Source organism: Mizuhopecten yessoensis, unplaced genomic scaffold (genome assembly GCF_002113885.1).
Source record: "Mizuhopecten yessoensis strain PY_sf001 unplaced genomic scaffold, ASM211388v2 scaffold1595, whole genome shotgun sequence".
In the NCBI taxonomy this organism is placed as follows: domain Eukaryota; kingdom Metazoa; phylum Mollusca; class Bivalvia; order Pectinida; family Pectinidae; genus Mizuhopecten; species Mizuhopecten yessoensis.
Window position 1 is genome coordinate 529,522 of NW_018404125.1, and position 24,601 is coordinate 554,122.

The following is a 24,601-nucleotide window of genomic DNA, read 5'->3' on the forward strand; positions in this document are numbered from 1 at the left end:
CCTCCACCACCAAAACCTGGCACGTCCTTCAATGACCATAGCTGTTAGTAGGACGTTAACACAAACAAACTAAACCAAAACCAAGAACAAGTATATGATCGAGTATTAGAATACTATTATGAGATATAGGAAATGTGTTGGTTCATTTGATTCAGACGTTTTTAAAATAATGTGTCTAGGCCTTATAGACTAAATTATACCCACTATTCTGTCGCACGATTGACATATGAACCACAATCACAGATAGTGTCACCAATTTGTCCATTTATTCCGAAAATCAACATGTATCTGGTACAGATGACAAAAGCAGTTAACGTTGTCTGGTACAGACCCCACATGGACATGAAGCGGTGAAATGCTACAACAAATCATAAACAAATCTTACCAAACAGTCTTCTATCTCTGTATAAACATGTACACATATCAAGAAAGCCTATACTGTAATTATATAATTATATCGCATACAATTTCTGTACATGAATCTACCCGATTCACATATCACCGAACATATCCCATCTTATCGAAATCATCATATTTATCTTCCAAAAGCTCCTATCCGATAAACATATACGATACTATGTAAATAACTAACAAGAAACCAGGTAAACCATTCTGTAGCATAAGGGCTTATCTAGAAAATACAAAACAAATAGTCCTAAAGTCCTCACCGAGAACTGGAAAGGTAAATTTATATGTATGGTGAATTATTCAACACTTCTAGCTAAGTTAGGCTATGCCAATTATGGCGACTTATATTATCCCTATTTCTACCTGGATTATGCAGAAATTACATAAATTGTTACTGCAAATAATAAACCAAGCATCATTATAATTTGAAGAAATACTTACAAAGTGTGAACTAGCACAGTTTAACCAAAAGGTTGTAAATAAGAATATGTAGCATGCCTACATGTAGGGCGCTGCCATATTTGTTTTTCCCAGTCAGACCACGAGGAGCCCCAAGTAGTCGATAAATCTATATACAACAAGAGAAGGTGAAACTAATCGATAAAGACATTAAATCTCTGTGAGAAGACAGAACACCCACATTTCATGAAAACATCCTGATTCATCGTGATGTCTGTGACTACTATGTCCATATATTTACATTTGCATGGCATTGTCACTATATAGCCTCTTTGAGAGCTGTGTCGTTGATGGGACTTTAATTACCATGCCGCACGAGACATAATTACCATGCCGCACGAGACACAATTCTTAGCGTATTAATTACAACACTGGCCGGAACTACAATATCCAATGTAAATAAACATGACGGCTGCTGAAATATCGCTGGGCATTGTGAGATTTGATAATGTCATTGTAAATTTATGTGCAAAATAAAAATAAAAAAAATAAATAATTTATTACAACGAAAACAAGACCAAGGTTTGCAATATCGTACAAAATGCACACCGGTTGAAATCACCAATGCCGGCAATGGAAATAATTTTAACGCTCATGCAATTTATCAGAAATATCGTCTGTTACACTGCACTGATCAACAGGGTTTCGTTATAAATGTCTGAAATGCACATATTCTATAGACCTACTGACACATATGTTACAGACCTACTGATATGAATCACAGCAGACATAAACATTCGTCATTTCAGACATTTGTAACGAACCTGTGCTCCGTCGCAAGATCACTCACTTCAAACGCTATCAGTTTCACGCGTCTCGGATCCACGGTTCCTCAGTTTCAGGCGACATGTGATCAAATAACGATGCTGTTATAGAATCTACCGACTGTTGTCGGGTTCCCATACAATCAACAAATACATTCACGCCTGGATTCTTCACAAAACGAGCAAAGAGAAACGTTCGAATTAACTTCCAAAAATAACTCCCTCGTGGAGGTCAAGGTCCCATTCACGGTGTTCACTGTATTTGTCCAAGAGCGAAATTTGTTCCGGGGGAAAATCGAAACAATTTCGAATCTAACTTTCAGCTCAGATTTCTATTGATTAACTGGAATCACCCTATAGACATATCATACGCAGTTGTATTGATACTAAATTGTGGAATAAATTTGAAGTGTTTGTTAAAATGTCAAAGTACTACTTTGTTTGCCAATCAGCACGCGACAATACGCTGTTCAAACTATTGAACGAAATTGTGTGGACTGTCGATAAGGCGGGCATTTTTAATTTTAATTATAAATTATAAGTTAAAAAAGAACATAAGAGGCAGAGAAAACGTAAATATAAGTATTGAACTGTTTTTGTATGATATTTATGATCTATTTGAATGACACAGCTTTGCAAGCAAACAAATCATAATGCGCGCTTGTTTGCTTGCAAAGCTGTGTCATTCAAATAGATCATAAATACCATACAAAAGCAGTTCAATGCTTAAATAGTAGCATCTTCGTTCGCGGGTTTATTGGTGGTTAATGGTCACAGCTCTGTGATGCGAAGAGTAACATATGTGAGGAGACAATTATTCGGATGTATTTTTCACCATTAAATTTATATTTATCTGTTCCACGTCCTAGTCACCATCAAGAACTCAAATGGTAGATTTTTATAAATCACATAACATTTGAAATTTTCCTGTTCTTAAGCTAGAAATAAAAAAAAGGAAATGTAACTACGAAAAGTTTCTCCATTCAATTTACTTATATCGAGTTAGTATAAGAGGATGACCCTGATCTCGCATTAGGTTTTTTTTTCTTTGTAAAGGTGATAATTATTTTCATATTGTTTTATACCTGAATCATTAAAGTGTGTGTCGTTGCTCCCAGCCATATGACTTCTGATACATTCGAAAATGCTGCAGGACATATGTGCGTTGATATGTTTAAATTTCTTAAACTTCTCTGGGAAGGAGGACAAGGCGAAGCTTGTTGCTCGAGTTTATTCCCTCGTAAATGGCTGACTGAAGGCACTGTGTTTAACGCTTTACTACGCTCCATGTAAAATAAACACTACATTTTATCAAAAGATGAACTTCCGAGCGTCTGAACGTATTCCAAGCCCCATAAATCTCTAGCTACGTTTCTGCTTATTGCAGCATACAAAGACACGGGTCTCATACATGGGAGGTTATTCCCATATATTATCACTAAGTTTACGGGTTGTCTACCTTAGCTCAGGGTTTTGAAATTAATCTGCTTGAATTACCAATCTGATTAAAATCATGTTACATGGCTCAGGGATGTCCACACAACCCTGCATGGCTTCGTTAACTTCGTACAACGGCTGAACATCTGAGTGTGCTGCGGTCAGGGTCACGTTCAGGTGACCTTTATATTTATAAATACTCATTAAATTTTGACCAATTAGTGACCCTCTTTCAAAAGGGCGCTCAGAGTTATTTGAGATTGATCGTCTGAAACCCGAACAGAAAAAGATATTCGAAGCTTTATTAGAGAAGAAAGGCTGTATGGCGGTTGTTGCCTACGCAATTATTACCCAAAGGGTACGTTTTCCTTGGTGTCGTAGAAACGTCAGTTCCCGCCGCCATATTTGTTTTGGAAAATAATCTGTTCGATACCCCTCGCTTTTTATATATCAACCATGTTATTCCGATTCGCTGGCAAACTTTTACCAGCGCGCCTCTGATTGATTCATTTAAAGGTCACTTGAACGTCACCCTGACCGCGGCACATTCAGATGTTCAGGCGGAGCCATGTAACAGATGATTTTAATCAGATTGCTTGAATTACATGTCTATCACTTACTTTGTGACATTTCCTCATTACAATTTACGGGGGTTGTATACGGTAGTCTACTGTCCGTATTAAGCAATATTGCTTTCAGCAAAAACGAGCCAAACACGAATTTATGAATATATATTTTATTTGGTCTGTCAGTCAACCATACATCGTTCTTTACATGCCAAAATAATTATATGAATGTGTACACCACAGCGCTGATTGGGGTCTGAAGATGAACAATGTGTTATCAGTAATTATATCCTACAATGATGTTCCGAAGATACTTCACATCAGACGTAAATTAATACGCCTGCTATTGAACATGTGTTATTTTTGCTGTAGTTTTTTTTAATAGTTAGGCATTCAGCACGATACCATCGACACATTCAGACATTTTTACATGTACAAACGTTACAGACAATTTACACGCATTCTTCAGACACACGATATTACAATTAATAGTTCAAATTATAGTCTATACGTGTACTTTACGTACCTCGGCAACCGTTTACTTTTTACCGGTCATTCTGTCTTTATTGCTTGACATTCGATACACATCGTGTATGATTGTGTACGCTCAGGACAACATTGCGTAAACACACATAGTAAAACAGCATGCTTATCACAACTTGACAGATGTTCATGTGTTGTTTGAAAGGGTTTTTTGTTATGAAAATAATTTAAATGCAACTTGAATAAGTACTTACATTAGAGTACCCAAATAGAACACTTTTCATAAATATGAAGCAGCATCTTTATTTTGCAAAACGTATGGATGGTACTTTGCTCATGAATTGGAAAAATTCTAAAAGTGAAATGACAATTTTATCCTGGAAATGGTACGGTAAAACAACATCAAATATCAAGTGAATATTTTAATGAATAAAAGACTGAAATTTATCAGAAAGTGCCAAAACTTTCTTGAAATGAACGAAGCTTTTATAAATGCTCTCATGTTTTTTTTAGAAACTGTATTCTATGATGAGGTGTTCCATTTTTGATATCTGGCTTGCTAAAATTTCCAACTGAATGAGACTAACCTAAATTGGTACTTTAAATAGACGCACGCATTAGTGATACCCAGGAAATAAAACAAACTAAAAGCATCTTCTGTTTTATTATAGTAAAAGCATTGATATTCAAGAAACTGAAAGGAAATATTAATATTTTCTTTAATAAGTGTTCCATTTTGGGTACCCTCACGTTACATCGAAAATGGAACATTACATATCAATGTGTAAATGATAATTCAAATCGAGTTATGACGTAATGATTGCCATCATTATACATATGTACGAATAAATATGAAATAAATGCCTTATGCAGTTTCTCAAAAGAAAGAAAATTTGACATAACTGCTTTTACATTTATATTTCTGCCGATTGAACCAGTACAATAATGTGATGTTGGTACAGAGAAAATAATCTTGTATATGATCTATATGTTAGACGAAAAATTCGGATGTTTAACTCGACAATTCATTAGGATTTGTATGTAATATCGTAAGTTTGTATGTAATCTCGTAAGTTTGTATGTAATCTCGTAATTTTGTATGTAATCTCGTAAGTTTGTATGTAATCTCGTAAGTTTGTATGTGATCTCGTAGGTTTAATTTAAATGTTATCTTCAGATTGCTCTTTGGTTTCACCTGAGAACACAGCTTGTTGGGCATTCTGTGTTATGAAGTGTAAAACAGCTGTACATATATACAAGTTGTTTAGCAACATGAAGACTGATCCCCTCAAACGTCCCAACTAATCCGATCAACAAGCTGAATGTCTTGGGCGTCGGGATTACAATTTTAACTTTCTTGGTTCTAGATAAGTTTAGAAGTAAGAATTCTCCCCCGACAAACGAGGACCTACTTTGCCTTAGGCGAAACAAAAATAGTTTGTGTTCCTGGTAACCTTACTTTGTAAAGCTACCCTAAAAGTTAAGGTCAATTTTCAAAGAATCACTGTTTAAGCCAATATCACTCTCCGATCTAAACCATATACATTTATTTTTCAAAACATAATGTTAAACCTACCTTTCTACCTAGCCGATTTTTTCAAAAGTGAACAAGGAAACGCACTGTTTTTGGCCCTATATAAATTAATCGCACGCGCAAAATAAATGTATATATTGTAACTCAATACTAGATAAGCACGGAATAAATTTATCAGGTAATATTGAAACTTTAATTCGCCTTGTAAAATAGAAATCATTACTGTGTAAGGTTACAGCAGTCAAGGCACTTTAACACAGATAGAACAGCTGAGATCCGTCCCTCCGTCCCGGAGTGTTGTTTTCCTTGTTATATTCTTCTCTGTCCAGGAAATGCAAACTGTGCGCGCATAATTTTATCGAAATTAATACCATTTATTGATTACAGTTTGTGATATACAAATGTGGTTATAGGCTCCCGAACATTACTGGCAATAGTTTTGTCGCCTATATCTATAATTAAGTCCGACTCAATATTTAATAAGAAAAAAATGAAAATGAAGTCAATAATTTCTAGCGAAAGATTACATGTGTAGGTCTTAAACAAATCCGAATGTTTGGAGTCAGTTACAAAGACATGAAACCATAGTAATGAACCATTCAGACTCGTCAAATCTCGAGTACAATGTAAATACTAATACTCGCCGTGGGTTTACATGTCGTCATGCGAATCCTTTGGTGCGTCTTCGGTTTATCGGGGAAGAGTGGACAGAATGTTCAGATACAAGTATTTATAAAATCATTTTTAGAATAAAGGATTCTTCTTGCTTGAATAAATTGAGTAAAATGTGTAACAAAAGAAAAGAAAAATAGAAAAAGTAAATAATAATTGGCATTTTTTAATTGCAAACATCAGGTTTTTAATTTAAAATAACGACTAAAAATAATGTTTTTTGTATTTGTTTGCCTACTATATGCTTACAAAAGATATTTAAAACGTCTCCCATTTTTTATGTAAGTACAAGGCAAAACCTAATTTCAAAAGTCTGCCCTGAAGCTTTGTATGATATATGAGGATCCGGTTTTATTAATTATTACTGAATTATAGTATTATATCAGCTTTATTATTTGTGAATAATATTGCGAAATCGTATCATTGGCCTATCAGAACGATTCTTCGTACGTCAAATACAACTTCGGGAAACTGTCAATGTCTGCTCAGATTGATTTGAAGCTAGTTTTAAGTATTTGCATCAAACAAAGCCAATATAATCCAATCAACTATTGAATTTTAAAATGTGTAAATGTGTCATTAATAAACATACTAGAGTTTTAACACTACAGCAGAAAACAAACATGATTTCCCACCAAACAGACAGAATGGCCGCCGCGATAGATGTTGACAAGTGCTGCCACGGAAATATCGAGAGATTATGAGGCGTGTCTTGGCACGCTATTAACCGATAGCTTTTCAAAACAACATTGTATAAAGATTTACAAAAAATAGGATAGAAAAGATAATGATCGACTACTGAATTCTGTCAACAAAGTTCGCTTGTGGGACAGAACACCTCACCCGTCAAAACAAAAGCATTCAACCAAGAAATGACAAAGATGGATGGTATTCAACGGTTATCCATCGAATATTATCAAAATATCATGTTTCATTACTTGATAATACAAATGAGTTAAGATGATTTTTTTTTAATTATTTTTTGAGGCGTTCATTACCACAGAACATCATGCTTTGGTTCCAGTTTGATTCAATGAGACAATCTGTAAACTAAGTATCAATGTAATGGAAGTCGATACGACCTGTCATAGTAAGTTAGGTGATTTAACAAATAAATACATAGAGTTACTTCCCTTCGTCTACGTAGTTACGGCATGGACGTGAAATTAAGATGAACAATATAAACAAAAATAAGCATCATTCAAATATGTCTCCTTCCTCGATTTCCATCGCGATTTCCATGTCATTTGATCTTATCAAATCGCTAAAAATGCTATATATATATATGATGTCATCGTTACTTTTGAATCGTTAGGCGGCATTTTTATCTTTATCTTTGTATTAAACTTTTTCTACGGTTTATATAAAATAATAAAAATACAATTAATATAACCTACTCACTGAAAAAACAACCATGTCTAGTAAACAAAACGTATACCAGTTATACTGTCTTACCTGTTTATCCGGATTTGTAAAATCAATTATAAGGGGAGATGATTCGCTTGTGTACCTCTTCAATTCCTATTGTTTTCTTTTCTATTAACTTCAGTTATATCTCACTGAATACATTTCTAGATGGTATGTCGAACTTGTGCTAGCCGGAAATCTTTCCAATATACAATAACATCCCTCTGTATCTCTTTATGTAGACACCATTCAAAACGATAGGTAAAACTTAAGCAATCCGACTCTTTGTGTGTTGATTGTGAAGTATTGGTTTCAGTGCTGGTCGGTTTAGCCATATTTTAATGTATACCTCTATATACGTCTATCAAAACAAAAATATTTCAAACATTTAACGTTATTGCATGAATGGACACAATCATATATGTGGTAGCAGACTCTCTCAGATCAGGTTCAGTACAGAATTAAACTAATCGAAAAAGAAGTATGATAAAATCGATATCGACAATACTTCAAATAATACAAGTACATAATATGATACGAACTTAGACAACACGGCTTAATTGGGAATATCGGTAACGGGAGTACGGTAAGGAACTAGACATGTTTACAAAATTATATTATATGATATACATTGTATATTTCGTTATTTTTTACCTATGAACAGTAATATGGTCGATAATCGATGGTATCAGTAACTAATAACTATGGTAAATCCCCGTGGTCCATGATACCTTCAACAGAAGCGTGTAGACACAAACTCTCAGCGACCACTCTTAGTTCATCCACACGTGCCAACCCTATACAAAGGGACATAACCCATACAGCAATGACATCTTACGAACAGCACCGCATCATTTTCGTGCAAGTACTCTGAAATGATACAAAAAATCATATACTTAATTATATAACAATTTTCGTATTGAAGATGTTTCTTCAAGAGAAGTGGAATCACCGACAGACTAATATTACTGAAGAATACACTTTAAAATTGTCAGGATATGAACCTTTGCAATAACGACAGACGGGCTGCATGAAGTGAGCAGAGAGAGGGACTGTTCATTTACAACATCCTCACTAACACCCCAACTTACCACGCTGCTACTAACGGGCGCCTTCCATTTCACAGTACCACCATCGTAATCTATTGTTCTGAAGCCGGGAACGAAAGTCAGAATATACGCTACCACAGTCAACGCAAGGAACCATTCTGAAAATGCGGCCGTTAAAAAGATGGGACGAAGAGCACCCTGAAATCACATGGAAGCAAATGCATTTAAATATGAGTGTGATGTTATTTATATTTATAAGTAATTATGCATTCAATAGGAGGCTTCGTACACACTATAATGACATACATTAACCCAAGTAAACACGACTTACTGACACGTACATATGTACATCGTTACAGCATGACTTCAATGCATTGTGTGCCATGTAACTCACGGACGTACATACTACTGACCTTCAATTAGGAAAGTTAGTATCACGTGAACATGACACAAGGTTATACAGGTATGACACTAGTCTCGTCTACAGACGCTAACTCACATCTTAAAGGTGTTAATACCTTCCAATTAGATTAAGGATGCTGGAATGGCTACAAACGACAGTGACTAACGCCTGTAAGTGACGTCAATGTTATGGCTCTTTATTAATAGACAGCAGAATGAAAATGTCATTGTGTTACCGAGACATTTTCTACGCACACAGAGTAGGGGAAATAAAGGCAGGAAACATTAGTTAGATTATGTCATTTAAGTGACGTACAAAAGCTTTGTAGCTCACATCCAAATTGTTTCTATGCAATAGAATCGTCGTCATTTCAGAAAATGGAGTTTTACCTTGATAAAACTCTGTGTTCGTTGTTCCTAGTATTTTATCTACCTTGTTTAAACTCTGTACTCATAGTTCCTTTTATATATTCAATACTGCCTTGTGAAGTCTGTTTTAAAGGTTTACAAAAATGTACCTGTTATTATATTTTTTTCTGAATTTTATTTCGAAATTCAAGGACACATTGCTCCTTGAATATTGCTTATTCACTGCAAAAACCAGCATATCAATCAGAATGCTCTAGAGCTTAAGATTCAGTAAGCTTCAATGAATTTCAAATTGCAATAAAGATAATATAGTAAAGATCCCTGTACAATCTGGAAAACCTGGCTCGGCCAAGGGGATTCGACATTGATTGGTTTTGTAAGGTGATTGTGTATCTGTACATTATATAGTTCAAGTATGAGTGACATTCAAAAGTGTCTGGTTAAGAAAAAAAGGATGTTAATCAATGTTTCTTTATATAATAGTTTTATTTTGAAGACATCGACGTGACTGTTTAAGGCAGGTGGCAGCAAAAGATGACAGCCGTTACAGGTATCTCAGTGTAAGTAAAAAGCAGTTTACACGTATATTTTGTAATGTAACATGCAATTCATTTTCAAATGAGTGAAAGTTGCGTTACTACATAAATGAAAGTAAATAGTGAGTTTGATGTATCTGAACTTCAAAAATGCTAATAGGAATCTCAAATCGTGAAATGATTATCAACAAGTTGATTTTGTTTATATTTGTCAATTAGATTATCCTGCTGAGTCTATGATACATTTCAGACACGAGAAATCTGAAGTACATCAGGTGTGGCAGTGCGCAATAACGCACAAACACGGAAATGATTACAGGAGACGCCATTGCCGTTACAAACACAATTTCAACACCTAACTAAAGTAGATTAGAGAGAATAAGACTTTGGATAACGTACCACGTCTATCAGCTATTGATTATCTATCTGTTAGAAGCCATGAATGACAGAGCTTTGTAAAGCACGTCTTAGCGACGTGAACGAGGCATGTCTCCAAGCAGATAGAACCCGTTAACACATGTGTACTGAATAATTAATTCAGACAGCACCAGGCGTACATAGCTGTGATATATAGAGGTTTACCTAAGTAAAGGAAGGTGGTGAGCATCCTCTTGAAACGTAATACAAAGGGGCAGTTTTGGTCAGCAACCCTATAATAACTAAGTCACTATTGTAGAGAAGTGTTGGTCATCATGTCCAAGATTAAAACAGGGTAAATATCACAGAACGGGTTTGGTCAGCAACCCTATAATAAGTAAGTCATTTCTGTGGAGAAGTGTTGGTCATTATCTTCGTGTTAAAAACAGGTTCACTATCGATGAGAGTGTTATTCACCACCACAATTATAAATAGAAGTCACCACTGGGCAGGAGTGTTGCACAGGATCCCGTCAAAAACAAAGGGTCAGTAGCGTAGGTGAGTGTTGGTCAGCATCCAGGTGATATAAACTGGGTCACCAGGAAGGGGAATGTCGGACAACTCCCTACCATGACTAAAGGGCCATTATTGTAGGTGGTTGCTGGTCAGCATCGCAATGGTAAAACAAGTTTTAGTCGGTATCCTTTTAATGAATAGAAGGTCATTATTGTAGGAGATTGCTGGTCAGGAGGCCAAGGATAAGACATTGGCGTTTTTGTAAAGAAGTGTTGGTCAGTACTGCGAGGTTAATGGAATGTCATGTGATAATATCTTTCTGATTTTGTTCCTTTTGATACCATTTAATAGCATTTCGTTTTAAGGTTCGCTAAACATATATCATGTACCGAATGTTACTAAAACACAACATATAGATAATGTTTGAGTAAGCCTAACACAACACATAGTTAAATAATGCTTTTATAGACAAAACAAAAACACTGACAACATCTCAAAGCTTGAAAAGTATTGATAAAATAACACTGGGAAAAAAAGACAATTAGGATAAAAATATAACAAATTAGGTGATGTGATGACGCACGGCGGACTGAGTGAGTGACAGCACGCTACCTTGAACACATCTAATTCCAGCATAAGGTAAGATCGTCTGTTAATCATAGGGCTTGGACACCAATTACAAAAACAAATTGGTTACATAATGTAGTTAATCATTCCTGGCGTTGTTTATAGGTCCGTCAGATTTGTTATAATCCCATTTTTAGGGAGAAATTGGACAGATATCCAAGAAAACTCTGCGTAAATCAGGATCCCAGGTATGCTATTAACACATCTTACTACACGGTAGCCTTTCACGTTCATTGAAGATATCATATATTTTTTTATTCCACGAGAGTGCAAATCTTCATTGATGTTTTCTTCAAGTCAAACTTATGACGACAGATACAAACACGTGAGATAATTTGCCGGGAGCTTTTAACGTATTTTAACAAATCACTGTCATACGACTGAACACATGACACTAGTTTATCGGTAATGTTTAAGTATACTTGAAATCACAAAGGTTAAAAATGAAACAGATAAAAGTGAGAAGAAGAAACGAAAGTGACGATTGGACAAAGGTGCCACAAGAATGTTGAAGTATGACATGCAGGGTGATCCGTTCTTACCTCCGGTAGGTCAAACTACATGGTGAGTGACAACGGATTAAAACATTTAAAACATCTTTAATGCATTAATTGTACTCATATAATGATATTCATGGTTGGATTCTACAAAACAGCAATAGTCCGTTTCCAATACGTGCTTTAATGAGTCGATCCAATTAATAATAATAATAATAGACTTTATTTAAATTCGATAACACATTGAGTCAATGACTCGTCTCACATGTGGTCGACATAAAATGTACAATATTTACAACACATTGATGAATCTAATAACACAACCAATCATTTATATCCGTACGAACACGGCCCGGTAAACTATGCCTGTTAATCCTATATTACCATACAAACACGGCCCGCGGCGGTAAACTATGCCTGTTAATCCTATATTACCGTACAAACACGTCCCGCGGCGGTAAACTGCGTGTTAATCCTATATTACCGTACAAACACCGCCCGCGGCGGTAAACTGTGCCTGTTAATCCTATATTACCGTACAAAAACGGCCCGCGGCGGTAAACTATGCCTGTTACTCCTATATTACCGTACAAACACGGCTCGGTGAACTATGCCTGTTAATCCTATATTACCATACAAATACGGCTCGGTAAACTGTGCCTGTTAATCCTATATGACCGTACAAACACGGCCCGCGGCGGTAAACTATGCCTGTTAATCCTATATTACTGTACAAATACGGCCCGGTAAACTATGCCTGTTAATCCTATATGACCGTACAAACACGGCCCGCGGCGGTAAACTATGCCTGTTAATCCTATATTACCGTACAAACACGGCGCGGTAAACTGTGCCTGTTAATCCTATATTACCGTACAAACATGGCCCGCGGCGGTAAACTACGCCTGTTAATCCTATATTACCATACCAACACGACTCGGTAAACTATGCCTGTTAATCCTATATTACCATACAAACACGGCTCGGTAAACTGTGCCTGTTAATCCTATATGACCGTACAAACACGGCCCGCGGCGGTAAACTATGCCTGTTAATCCTATATTACCATACAAACACGGCCCGCGGCGGTGAACTATGCCTGTTAATCCTATATTACCGTACAAACCCGGCTCGGTAAACTATGCCTGTTAATCCTATATAACCGTACCAACACGACTCGGTAAACTGTGCCTGTTAATCCTATATTACCGTAAAAACACGGCTCGGTAAACTATGCCTGTTAATCCTATATTACCGTACAGACACGGCCCGCGGCGGAAAACTATGCCTGTTTATCCTATATTACCGTACAAACACGGCCCGCGGCCGTAAACTATGCCTGTTAATCCTATATTACCGTACAAATACGGCCCGGTAAACTATGCCTGTTAATCCTATATTATCGTACCAACCCGGCCCGGTGAACTATGCCTGTTAATCTTATATTACCATACAAACACGGCCCGCGGCGGTAAACTATGCCTGTTAATCCTATATTACCGTAAAAACACGGCTCGGTAAACTATGCCTGTTAATCCTATGTTACCGTACAAACACGGCTCGGTAAACTATGCCTGTTAATCCTATGTTACCGTACAAACACGGCTCGGTAAACTATGCCTGTTAATCCTATATAACCGTACCAACACGACCCGGTAAACTGTGCCTGTCAATCCTATATTACCGTACAAACACGTCATGCGGCGGTAAACTATGCCTGTTAATCCTATATTACCGTAAAAACACGGCTCGGTAAACTATGCCTGTTAATCCTATATTACCGTACCAACACGGCCCGGTAAACTGTGCCTGTTAATCCTATATTACCGTACAAACACGGCCCGGTAAACTATGCCTGTTAATCCTATATTACCGTACAAACACGGCTCGGTAAACTATGCCTGTTAATCCTATATAACCGTACCAACACGACTCGGTAAACTGTGCCTGTCAATCCTATATTACCGTACAAACACGTCATGCGGCGGTAAACTATGCCTGTTAATCCTATATTACCGTACAAACACGGCTCGGTAAACTATGCCTATTAATCCTATATTACCGTACAAAAACGGCCCGGTAAACTATGCCTGTTAATCCTATATTATCGTACCAACCCGGCCCGGTGAACTATGCCTGTTAATCTTATATTACCATACAAACACGGCCCGCGGCGGTAAACTATGCCTGTTAATGCTATATTACCGTACAAACACGGTTAGGTAAACTATGCCTATTAATCCTATGTTACCGTACAAACACGGCTCGGGAAACTATGCCTGTTAATCCTATGTTACCGTACAAACACGGCTCGGTAAACTATGCCTGGTAATCCTATATTACCGTACAAACACGGCCCGGTAAACTATGCCTGTTAATCCTATATTACCGTACCAACACGACGCGGTAAACTATGCCTGTTAATCCTATATTACCGTACAAACACGGTTAGGTAAACTATGCCTGTTAATCCTATGTTACCGTACAAACACGGCTCGGCAAACTATGCCTGTTAATCCTATGTTACCGTACAACCACGGCTCGGTAAACTATGCCTGTTAATCCTATTTTACCGTACAAACACGGCTCGGTAAACTAAGCCTGTTAATCCTATTTTACCGTACAAACACGGCTCGGTAAACTACGTCTGTTAATCCTATAGTCCCGTACAAACACGTCCTGCGGCGGTAAACTATGCCTGTTTATCCTATATTACCATACAAACACCGCCCGCGGCGGTAAACTACGCCTGTTAATCCTATATTACCGTACAAACACGTCCTGCGGCGGTAAACTATGCCTTTTTATCCTATATTACCATACAAACACCGCCCGCGGCGGTAAACTACGCCTGTTAATCCTATATTACCGTACAAACACGGTTAGGAAAACTATGCCTGTTAATCCTATGTTACCGTACAACCACGGCTCGGTAAACTATGCCTGTTAATCCTATACTGTGCCTGTTAATCCTATATGACCGTACAAACACGGCCCGCGGCGGTAAACGATGCCTGTTAATCCTATATTACCGTACCAACCCGACTCGGTAAACTATGCCTGTTAATCCTATGTTACCGTACAAATACGGCTCGGTAAACTATGCCTGTTAATCCTATGTTACCGTACAAACACGGCTCGGCAAACTATGCCTGTTAATCCTATATTACCGTACAAACACGGCTCGGTAAACTACGTCTGTTAATCCTATAGTACCGTACAAACACGTCCTGCGGCGGTAAACTATGCCTGTTTATCCTATATTACCATACAAACACCGCCCGCGGCGGTAAACTACGCCTGTTAATCCTATATTACCGTACAAACACGACCCGCGGCGGTAATCTATGCCTGTTTATCCTATATGACCGTACAAACACGGCCTGCGGCGATAAACTATGCCTGTTATTCCTATATTACCGTACAAACACGGCCCGGTGAACTATGCCTGTTAATCCTATATTTCCGTACAAACACGGCCTCGGTAAATTGTGCCTGTTATTCCTATATTACCGTACAAACACGGCCCGGTGAACTATGCCTGTTAATCCTATATTTCCGTACAAACACGGCCCGCGGCGGTAACCTATGCGTGTTAATCCTATATTTCCGTACAAACACGGCCTGCGGCGGTAAACTATGCCTTGTAATCTTATATTACCATACAAACACGGCTCGGTAAACTATGCCTGTTAATCCTATATTACCGTACAAACACGGCCCGGTAAACTATGCCTGTTAATCCTATATTTCCGTACAAACACGGCCCGCGGTGGTTAACTATGCCTGTTATTCCTATATTACTGTACAAACACGGCCCGCGGCGGTTAACTATGCCTGTTAATCCTATGTTACCGTTTAGATCAGTAGTGGAATAAGATTTCACCGACACCAAGACGGACCAATTTATTTGATAAAACATATAATGCATTAAAGTCAGGTTTAATAATAGATTTCTTTTTATATTATCTAAGCACTCAATATAGATTTTAAAGAATTCGTAATGACTGATAACAATAGCTTATTGATCGACAAACTAGATGAGAGGTCGTCTAGAAAGGATTTAAGCACGTTTAATAGTCTATTTCATTGAAAAATTAACTGACCGAAGTTAACACGTACCGGCTTTTTCAAAAGAAAAGAAGGGTCCGGGAAAGTCCCATGTTGTACACTAAACTTAGAATTACTTGAGCACGTTTCTTTTTCGAGAATTACGGTAAAATAATGGATTACTTTAGGGCTTACCTCTTTCGTTCCGTGTCCGGCGTCTCGTTGATGTCGATAGTGGCCGAGCGACACGCTGACTTTTGATTGTCAAGGGTTTATATTCGTCTTAAGAATATGAAATAATACTTCTTTATATCTTTATGTTACTGTTAAAAGCATTAACATATTAAAACTTGATTAAACTTATATGTAAAAAACATTATGACTATATATTTCCGATTTTTTTATCAATCTAAAAGCCTGTATGTTTTTATTTCAGTGTTAGTTTTAATTTTTAGAGTTATGAAAAAATATCACATGTTGCCTAATTAATCAGCTATACTTGATGTGGAATAGAAACAATTGCTACTTAATAAGTACAAAAAATATCATTTTTAACCAAATATCACACAGGAAATGCAAAATCTCAGATAATTATATAACACGCAAGAGAAAATTTGAAGTCCATGATAACTAGTACACGGTGTAATTTAGAAATCAACTACGCAAATCAACGATACGATAATTTTAATTATTGTACTACATTACACTATCAAAACCGACTTAAATAGTATTTAAATCGATAGAAAGTGAAAAGCGCATTACTAACATTCCAACACTCTCCTAAATCTCGGCTGTTGTGGTTTTCGCAATTGTGTTAGTATTGTAAAATCGATAGGGGAATTATTTGTGCTGTTCTGCAAAGCCTCGATATTCACCATCGATAAAAGGATGTAAGAATAAAGTAAAAGTCCATTTACCAGTATAATTAGGATTCAGATACGGCTTGTAGTTTATCAGAAGGCACAATCTCTTCTCGAGGTCAAAATCATGCCAGTACAGTTCAATAACAAATTGGAAACAGATTAGACACAACTTTATCGATAATGTGTGCATACACCGCCAAAGCACCACATCGCAACCGCGACGTTATTGTAGACGTACCTCTCTATGGGATTTCATGATGAAATCTCGAGTCCAGAAACAGGTTGGTCTTCAAAGAAACGATTTTATAATTAGATATAAATCTTATCAAAACAATTTTCTTTTTTTCCGTTTAATATCTATGTTATAATTGCTGTGGTTAAATAAAAAAAAAGTTTCTTTGTTGATAATTTGTTTAAACCAAATGGGGTTTATGGAGAACGTGGTAACGCTATATTTCTAGGTCTACTGTGTTGTCTGGAAACGGTTTAAATAGCAGCTCAAGCACAGCCTTTGGATTCGGTGGCAGGAAAGGAGTTAACCAGTACACGTTAAGCATAAGGACGAGTCTGTGGCAATTAGTGAGTGAGATAGCTCACGGTAAGTATAAGTACGAGTCTGTGGTAATTAGTGAGCGAGACAGCTCACGGTAAGTATAAGCACGAGTCTGTGGCAATTAGTGAGTGAGATAGCTCACGGTAAGTATAAGTACGAGTCTGTGGCAATTAGTGAGCGAGACAGCTCACGGTAAGTATAAGCACGAGTCTGTGGAAATTAGTGAGCGAGACAGCCCATGGTAAGTATAAGCACGAGTCTATGGCAATTAGTGAGCGAGACAGCTCACGGTAAGTATAAGTACGAGTCTGTGGCAATTAGTGAGCAAGACAGCTCATGGTAAGTATAAGTACGAGTCTGTGGCAATTAGTGAGTGAGATAGCTCATGGTAAGTAAAAGGACAACTATGTAGAAGCTAGTAAGTGAGACAGCTCACGGTAAGTATAAGTACGAGTCTGTAGCAGCTAGTGAGTGAGACAGCTCACGGTAAGTATAAGTACGAGTATGTAGAAGCTAGTGAGTGAGACAGCTCACGTTAAGTATAAGTACGAGTCTGTAGCAGCTAGTGAGTGAGACAGCTCACGGTAAGTATAAGTACGAGTCTGTAGCAGCTAGTGAGTGAGACAGCTCACGGTAAGTATAAGTACGAGTCTGTAGCAGCTAGTGAGTGAGACAGCTCACGGTAAGTATAAGTACGAGTCTGTAGCAGCTAGTGAGTGAGATAGCTCACGGTAAGTATAAGGACAACTATGTAGAAGCTAGTGAGTGAGACAGCTCACGGTAAGTATAAGTACGAGTCTGTAGCAGCTAGTGAGTGAGACAGCTCACGGTAAGTATAAGTACGAGTCTGTAGCAGCTAGTGAGTGAGACAGCTCACGGTAAGTATAAGTACGAGTCTGTAGCAGCTAGTGAGTGAGACAGCTCACGGTAAGTATAAGTACGAGTCTGTAGCAGCTAGTGAGTGAGACAGCTCACGGTAAGTATAAGTACGAGTCTGTAGCAGCTAGTGAGTGAGACAGCTCACGGTAAGTATAAGTACGAGTCTGTAGCAGCTAGTGAGTGAGACAGCTCACGGTAAGTATAAGTACGAGTCTGTAGCAGCTAGTGAGTGAGACAGCTCACGGTAAGTATAAGTACGAGTCTGTAGCAGCTAGTGAGTGAGACAGCTCACGGTAAGTATAAGTACGAGTCTGTAGCAGCTAGTGAGTGAGACAGCTCACGGTAAGTATAAGTACGAGTCTGTAGCAGCTAGTGAGTGAGATAGCTCACGGTAAGTATAAGTACGAGTCTGTAGCAGCTAGTGAGTGAGATAGCTCACGGTAAGTATAAGGACGACTATGTAGCAGCTAGTGAGTGAGACAGCTCACGGTAAGTATAAGGACGAGTCTGTACATTTGTAGCAGCTAGTGAGTGAGATAGCTCACGGTAAGTATAAGTACGAGTCTGTTTCACCTAGTGAGTGAGACAGCTCACGGTAAGTAAAAGGACAACTATGTAGAAGCTAGTGAGTGAAATAGCTCACGGTAAGTATAAGTACGAGTCTGTTTCACCTAGTGAGTGAGATAGCTCACGGTAAGTATAAGTACGAGTCTGTTTCACCTAATGAGTGAGACAGCTCACGTTAAGTATAAGGACGAGTCTGTAGAAGCTAGTGAGTGAGACAGCTCACGGTAAGTATATAAGTACGAGTCTGTAGCAGCTAGTGAGTGAGATAGCTCACGGTAAGTATAAGGACGAGTCTGTAGAAGCTAGTGAGTGAGACAGCTCACGGTAAGTATATAAGTACGAGTCTGTAGCAGCTAGTGAGTGAGACAGCTCACGGTAAGTATAAGGACAACTATGTAGAAACTAGTGAGTGAGATAGCTCATGGTAAGTATAAGTACGAGTCTGTAGCAGCTAGTGAGTGAGACAGCTCACGGTTAGTATACGGACTAGTGAGTGTAATGCGCAGCTTGTGAGTGTAACAGGTAAGACTTTTACGCTGTAAATTAAAGTAAATTTAGCAATCCAACACATCTTAGTTGAGAAATTAATTTAAATCATGTTAAAACTGCATTCATATGCATATAACTGATTGTAAATATCTATTTTCATGCTCATTTATATTTGTTACCTGCAATAAGCTTATGCTAATTCATACTTATACATGTACAACCTACCGATATCGTGTTGCTGAATAATCACGTTGTACGATACACTTGAGAAAGGTTGCTCCTGAATGCGTTTTACAGACTTATATAACATTGGCATTTGTTTAAGAACGTTCCGATAAATCATATATATGTAACTAGAAATTGAAGGTCTAAATAATCGTAATTACGAATCCTTCATTTACTGGTACATGTACGGCAATCATAGCATTATCACATATAAGACACTCTATTTTACATTGTAAACGTTAATTCAGTGTTATACCAGATTGTTTTATACACATATTCAATAGTCTTGATGGTGTAACTTAGTAGTGTATTTCGTTTCTTCACACAAGGTTTGTAAAAGGATACACATGACGAAGAATACAGAGACGAAAAGACTGACTATGATTTGAAATATAAACGTCAGAAAAAACGCCTTGTCTCTTTCCTCTTTGTACATTTTCCATGTTATGATTGCGTGTAGCCAGCAACACACCCCGCCCAGCAGGAAGGTGAGGAACGCTCCAGAGTAATGGGGAATCGGCATCGCGTCTACCTGTAACACGTCAAAATTGATAAATAAAGTAGTGAAATATGACTTTACCGAACAACGTAGATAAAGTTCATTTTACATTTGTAGTCAGGATATTGTTTGTATTATTAAAGTACAAGTTAACTTCTAAATAATGTGATTGGTTTTATTTGCCACCTCGCTCACTGCCAACACACATTTATTTCTACGCCCGCTTTTCCATTCTGTATTGAATTCCTTCATATATCATTGGATATACCTACAAAAACATCATAACACAAAACAGTCTCTGGACAAATGGTTGCGGCATAATAAGCTTTTCAGAGTAATGAGATTTAATGACCGAACAGTAATATTTCGTTGTGGATGTTTTACATATAGAAGTGAAAATGTAACAATTAGCTACAGCACTTCGCGTCAATTATTCACATAGAAGTATACAAAGAGAAAGCATAAAATGTATAGCAATGTTATATAACCGCGACTAATAAAACATTGATATTTACATCAAATGGTTTAACACTAACTAGCTATATCTGTGATAATACGGTGTACCTTTGGCATTTTGTACACGTAGACATACCGCTAGTTAAATATTGATCGGTTAAGACATGCACAGAAAAACTACAATTGGGAAGATATACGGTTATACGACCCATGTCAAATAACATCCTGATTCCATACAACCATATCTAGTTGATTACATTGTCTGTACACGGTTTCCTTAGAATAGAATTTTCCTGATCCACATACATCACTGTCAACAGATACTGCGTACCATTAATTATACTTGTAGTATTGACCTGCAGTCAACATCACGGCTCAGGTTCTACGTACAAACCTATAGACCAGATATCAAACATCCTACGTCATAGCTTCTGCTCATAGCTGTCTGTCAAGTGACGTTTTGACAGATGGTTCTTTATACACAATGACTTCCTCATTACGACCAATACATTCGAAAAAATGCTAAAAACAATATATTTTTTTAAAGAAATCAGCACATCTTCCAGCGTTTTTTTTCTTTCTCCAAAAAAGCATGTGATTCACATTTAAGTATGGACTTATCGACAAGCAGTATACATGAAAGTGACCATGGTCCTCATCTATGCGTTTTAATAACTCTAACGTCATCATTGCCTAGCTAGCAGTTCTAGTTTGTAAATGACCTTGAAATTCTGAATAAAAACACAAGCCAGTGAGATGATTAGAGCTAACGAGTGTATCAGAATCCCACTTTAGACAATGGATTGTTACTTACGAACATGTATAAACAGATTATTCAAAAGCATGTATTTTTCTTGATTAATGTCAAATTTCATCAGATTTTGGTCAGTTAAATAAGTTACTAAAGTTAAATTATTCTAAAATTTCAGAAGCTCCAAGAGTATACAAAAAAAGTTAAAATCTTGCAATCTTAAAAATATTATTAAGTTTTCAAAAAACATAAGTTAACTATAAAGTTGAGTTTGCTGACATATTTACAATTACAGAAAGAAAAATTATCTGAGATAAGTCACAGAATTAACAAGATGCCCAATGGGCCTGAATCTCTCACCTGGTATTAATCTCACACTTGTAATCTTAAAAGTGGACTAAAATGCAGCTACAGGCAGAATACCAGTGTTTGATTCATAAGAACCCATTAAAAGATTTAAACATATGACGCCTGTGACCTTGAATGTCGAACAAGGACATTAGGTTGAACAGAGTTTAAAGTCTTCCAACACAGCATGCTTTTGGCAAAATATCATAACCCTTGACCTATTGGTTATACAGAACAAGTCATTTAAAGATTTAAACATATATTGACCACTGTGACCTTGAATGTGAGCGAAGGTCATTCATTTTGACAAAATTGGTAGCCCTTCATCCCAGCCTGGTAATGATCAAATATCATCACCCTTGGCCTTTGGCTAATTTAGAGGAAGTTGTTTAAAGGTTTTAAACATATTTGACCCCTGTGACCATGAAAATAAGTAAAGGTCATACATTTGAACAAACTTGGTAGCCCTTCATCCTGGCATATTACTTGTCAAATATCATTATCCTAGGCTTCTTAGTTATTCAGAAGAAGTTGTTTAAAGGTTTTTAACAAATTTGACCCCTGTAACCTTGAATATAAGTCTAGGTCATTCATTTGAACAAACTTGGTATACCTTCATCCCAGCATGCTAATGGCCAAATAGCATTATCATAGGCCTCCTGGTTATTCAGAAGAAGTTGCATAAAAGTTTTAAACATATTTGACCACAGTGACCTTGAATATAGGTGAAGATCATTCATTTGAATAAACTTGGGTGCCCTTTATCCCAGCATGCTACTGGCCAAATACCTTAACCCTAGGCCTCTTAGTTATTCAGAAGAAATTGTTTAAAGGTTTTTAACATATTTGACCCCTGTAACCTTGAATATAAGCCAAGGTCATTCATTTGAACAAACTTGGTATACCTTCATCCCAGCATGCTACTGGCCAAATACCTTAACCCTAGGCCTCTTAGTTATTCAGAAGAAGTTGTTTAAAGATTTGTTAAGACAATTGACCAATGTGACCTTGAAAATGGACGAAGGTCATTCATTTGAAAAAACTAGGCAGCCCTTTATCCCAGCATGCTACTGGCCAAATACCTTAACCCTAGGCCTCTTAGTTATTCAGAAGAAGTTGTTTAAAGGTTTTTAACAAATTTGACCCCTGTAACCTTGAATATAAGTCTAGGTCATTCATTTGAACAAACTTGGTATACCTTCATCCCAGCATGCTACTGGCCAACTATCATTATCCTAAGCCTTTCGGTTATTGAGAAGAAGTTGTTTAGAGGTTTTTAACATATTTGACCCCTGTGACCATGACTATAAGTAAAGGTCATTCATTTGAACAAACTTGGTAGCCCTTCATTCTAGCATGTTACTGACCAAATATCATTAGCTTAGGCATCTCAATTATTCAGAAGAAGTTGTATAAAGATTTTTTAAGACAATTGACCCCTGTGACCTTGAAAATGGACGAAGGTCATTCATTTGAACAAACTTGGTAGCCTTTCATCACAGCATACTACTGGCCAAATAGCATCATCATAGGCCTTTTGGTTATTGAGAAGTTGTTCAAAGGTTTTTAACATATTTGACCCCTGTGACCTTGAATATAAGTAAAGGTCATTCATTTGAACAAACCTGGTAGCCCTTCATTCTAGCATGTTACTGGCCAAATATCATTAGCCTTGGCCTCTTTGTTGTTCAGAAGAAGCTGTATAAATTTATAGTATGCTATTTTAACAAGAACCCAATGGGCCTGAATTGCTCACCTGGTATTAATCTCACACTTGTAATCTTTAAAGTGGACTAAAATGCAGCTACAGGAAGAATATCAGTGTTTGACTCATAAGAGCCTATTAAAAGATTTAAACATATGACGCCTGTGACCTTGAATGTAGAAAAAGGACATTAGGTTGAACAGAGTTTAAAGTCTTCCAACCAAGCATGCTTTTGGCAAAATATCATAACCCTGGATCTATTGGTTATACAGAACAAGTCATTTAAAGATTTAAACATATATTGACCACTGTGACCTTGAATATGGGCGAAGGTCATTCATTTTGACAAAATTGGTAGCCCTTCATCCCAGCCTGTTAATGACCAAATATCATCGGCCCCTGTGACCTTGAATATATGTAAAGGTCATTCATTTGAATAAACCTGGTTGCCCTTTATCCCAGCATGCTACTGGCCAAATATCATCATCCTAAGACTTTCGGTTATTGAGAAGAAGTTGTTTAAAGGTTTTTAACATATTTAACCCCTGTGACCTTGACAATAAGTAAAGGTCATTCATTTGAACAAACTTGGTAGCCCTTCATCCTGGCATATTACTGGCCAAATATCATTATCCTAGGCCTCTTAGTTATTCAGAAGAAGTTGTTTAAAGGTTTTTAACATATTTGACCCCTGTGACCTTGAATAAAAGTCAAGGTCATTCATTCGAACAAACTTGGTAGCCCTTTATCACAGCATGCTACTGGCCAAATAGCATCATCATCGGCCTTTTGGTAATTGAGAAGAAGTTGTTTAACATATTTGACCCCTGTGACCTTGAATATAGGTAAAGGTCATTCATTTGAACAAACTTGGTAGCCCTTCATTCTAGCATGTTACTGGCCAAATATCATTAGCCTTGGTCTCTTTGTTCAGAAGAAGTTGTATAAAGATTTTTAAGACAATTGACCCCTGTGACCTTGAAAATGGACGAAGGTCATTCATTTGAACAAACTTGGTAGCCTTTCATCACAGCATACTACTGGCCAAATAGCATCATCATAGGCCTTTTGGTTATTGAGAAGAAGTTGTTTAAAGGTTTTTTAACATATTTGACCCCTGTGACCTTGAATAT

The 24,601-nt window shown here is 37.2% G+C and overlaps 1 protein-coding gene and 1 long non-coding RNA gene across 6 annotated transcripts in view; both read right to left on the bottom strand.

Moving 5' to 3' along the window:
• Positions 1-201: 201 nt before the first annotated feature.
• Positions 202-1,031, bottom strand: LOC110465691. The gene is made up of 2 exons (XR_002464642.1): positions 850-1,031; positions 202-358 (listed from the first exon to the last, which is right to left on the bottom strand). It is a non-coding gene; the product is annotated as an uncharacterized LOC110465691 (long non-coding RNA).
• A 2,757-nt stretch (positions 1,032-3,788) lies between these two features.
• LOC110465918 (DNA damage-regulated autophagy modulator protein 1-like) overlaps positions 3,789-24,601 on the bottom strand; it is a 174,195-nt gene continuing 153,382 nt past the window's right edge. For 4 of the 5 annotated variants that reach the window (XM_021522099.1, XM_021522091.1, XM_021522107.1 and 1 more), the window contains 5 exons: positions 20,055-20,241; positions 16,329-16,387; positions 12,129-12,143; positions 8,822-8,977; positions 3,789-8,600 (listed from right to left, as the gene is read on the bottom strand). In XM_021522099.1, coding sequence (XP_021377774.1) covers positions 8,565-8,600; positions 8,822-8,977; positions 12,129-12,143; positions 16,329-16,387; positions 20,055-20,241 — 453 coding nt within the window. In that variant the 3' untranslated portion in view covers positions 3,789-8,564. The remainder of the gene's footprint in view (positions 8,601-8,821; positions 8,978-12,128; positions 12,144-16,328; positions 16,388-20,054; positions 20,242-24,601) is intronic. The other variant, XM_021522125.1, reaches the window with a different exon arrangement.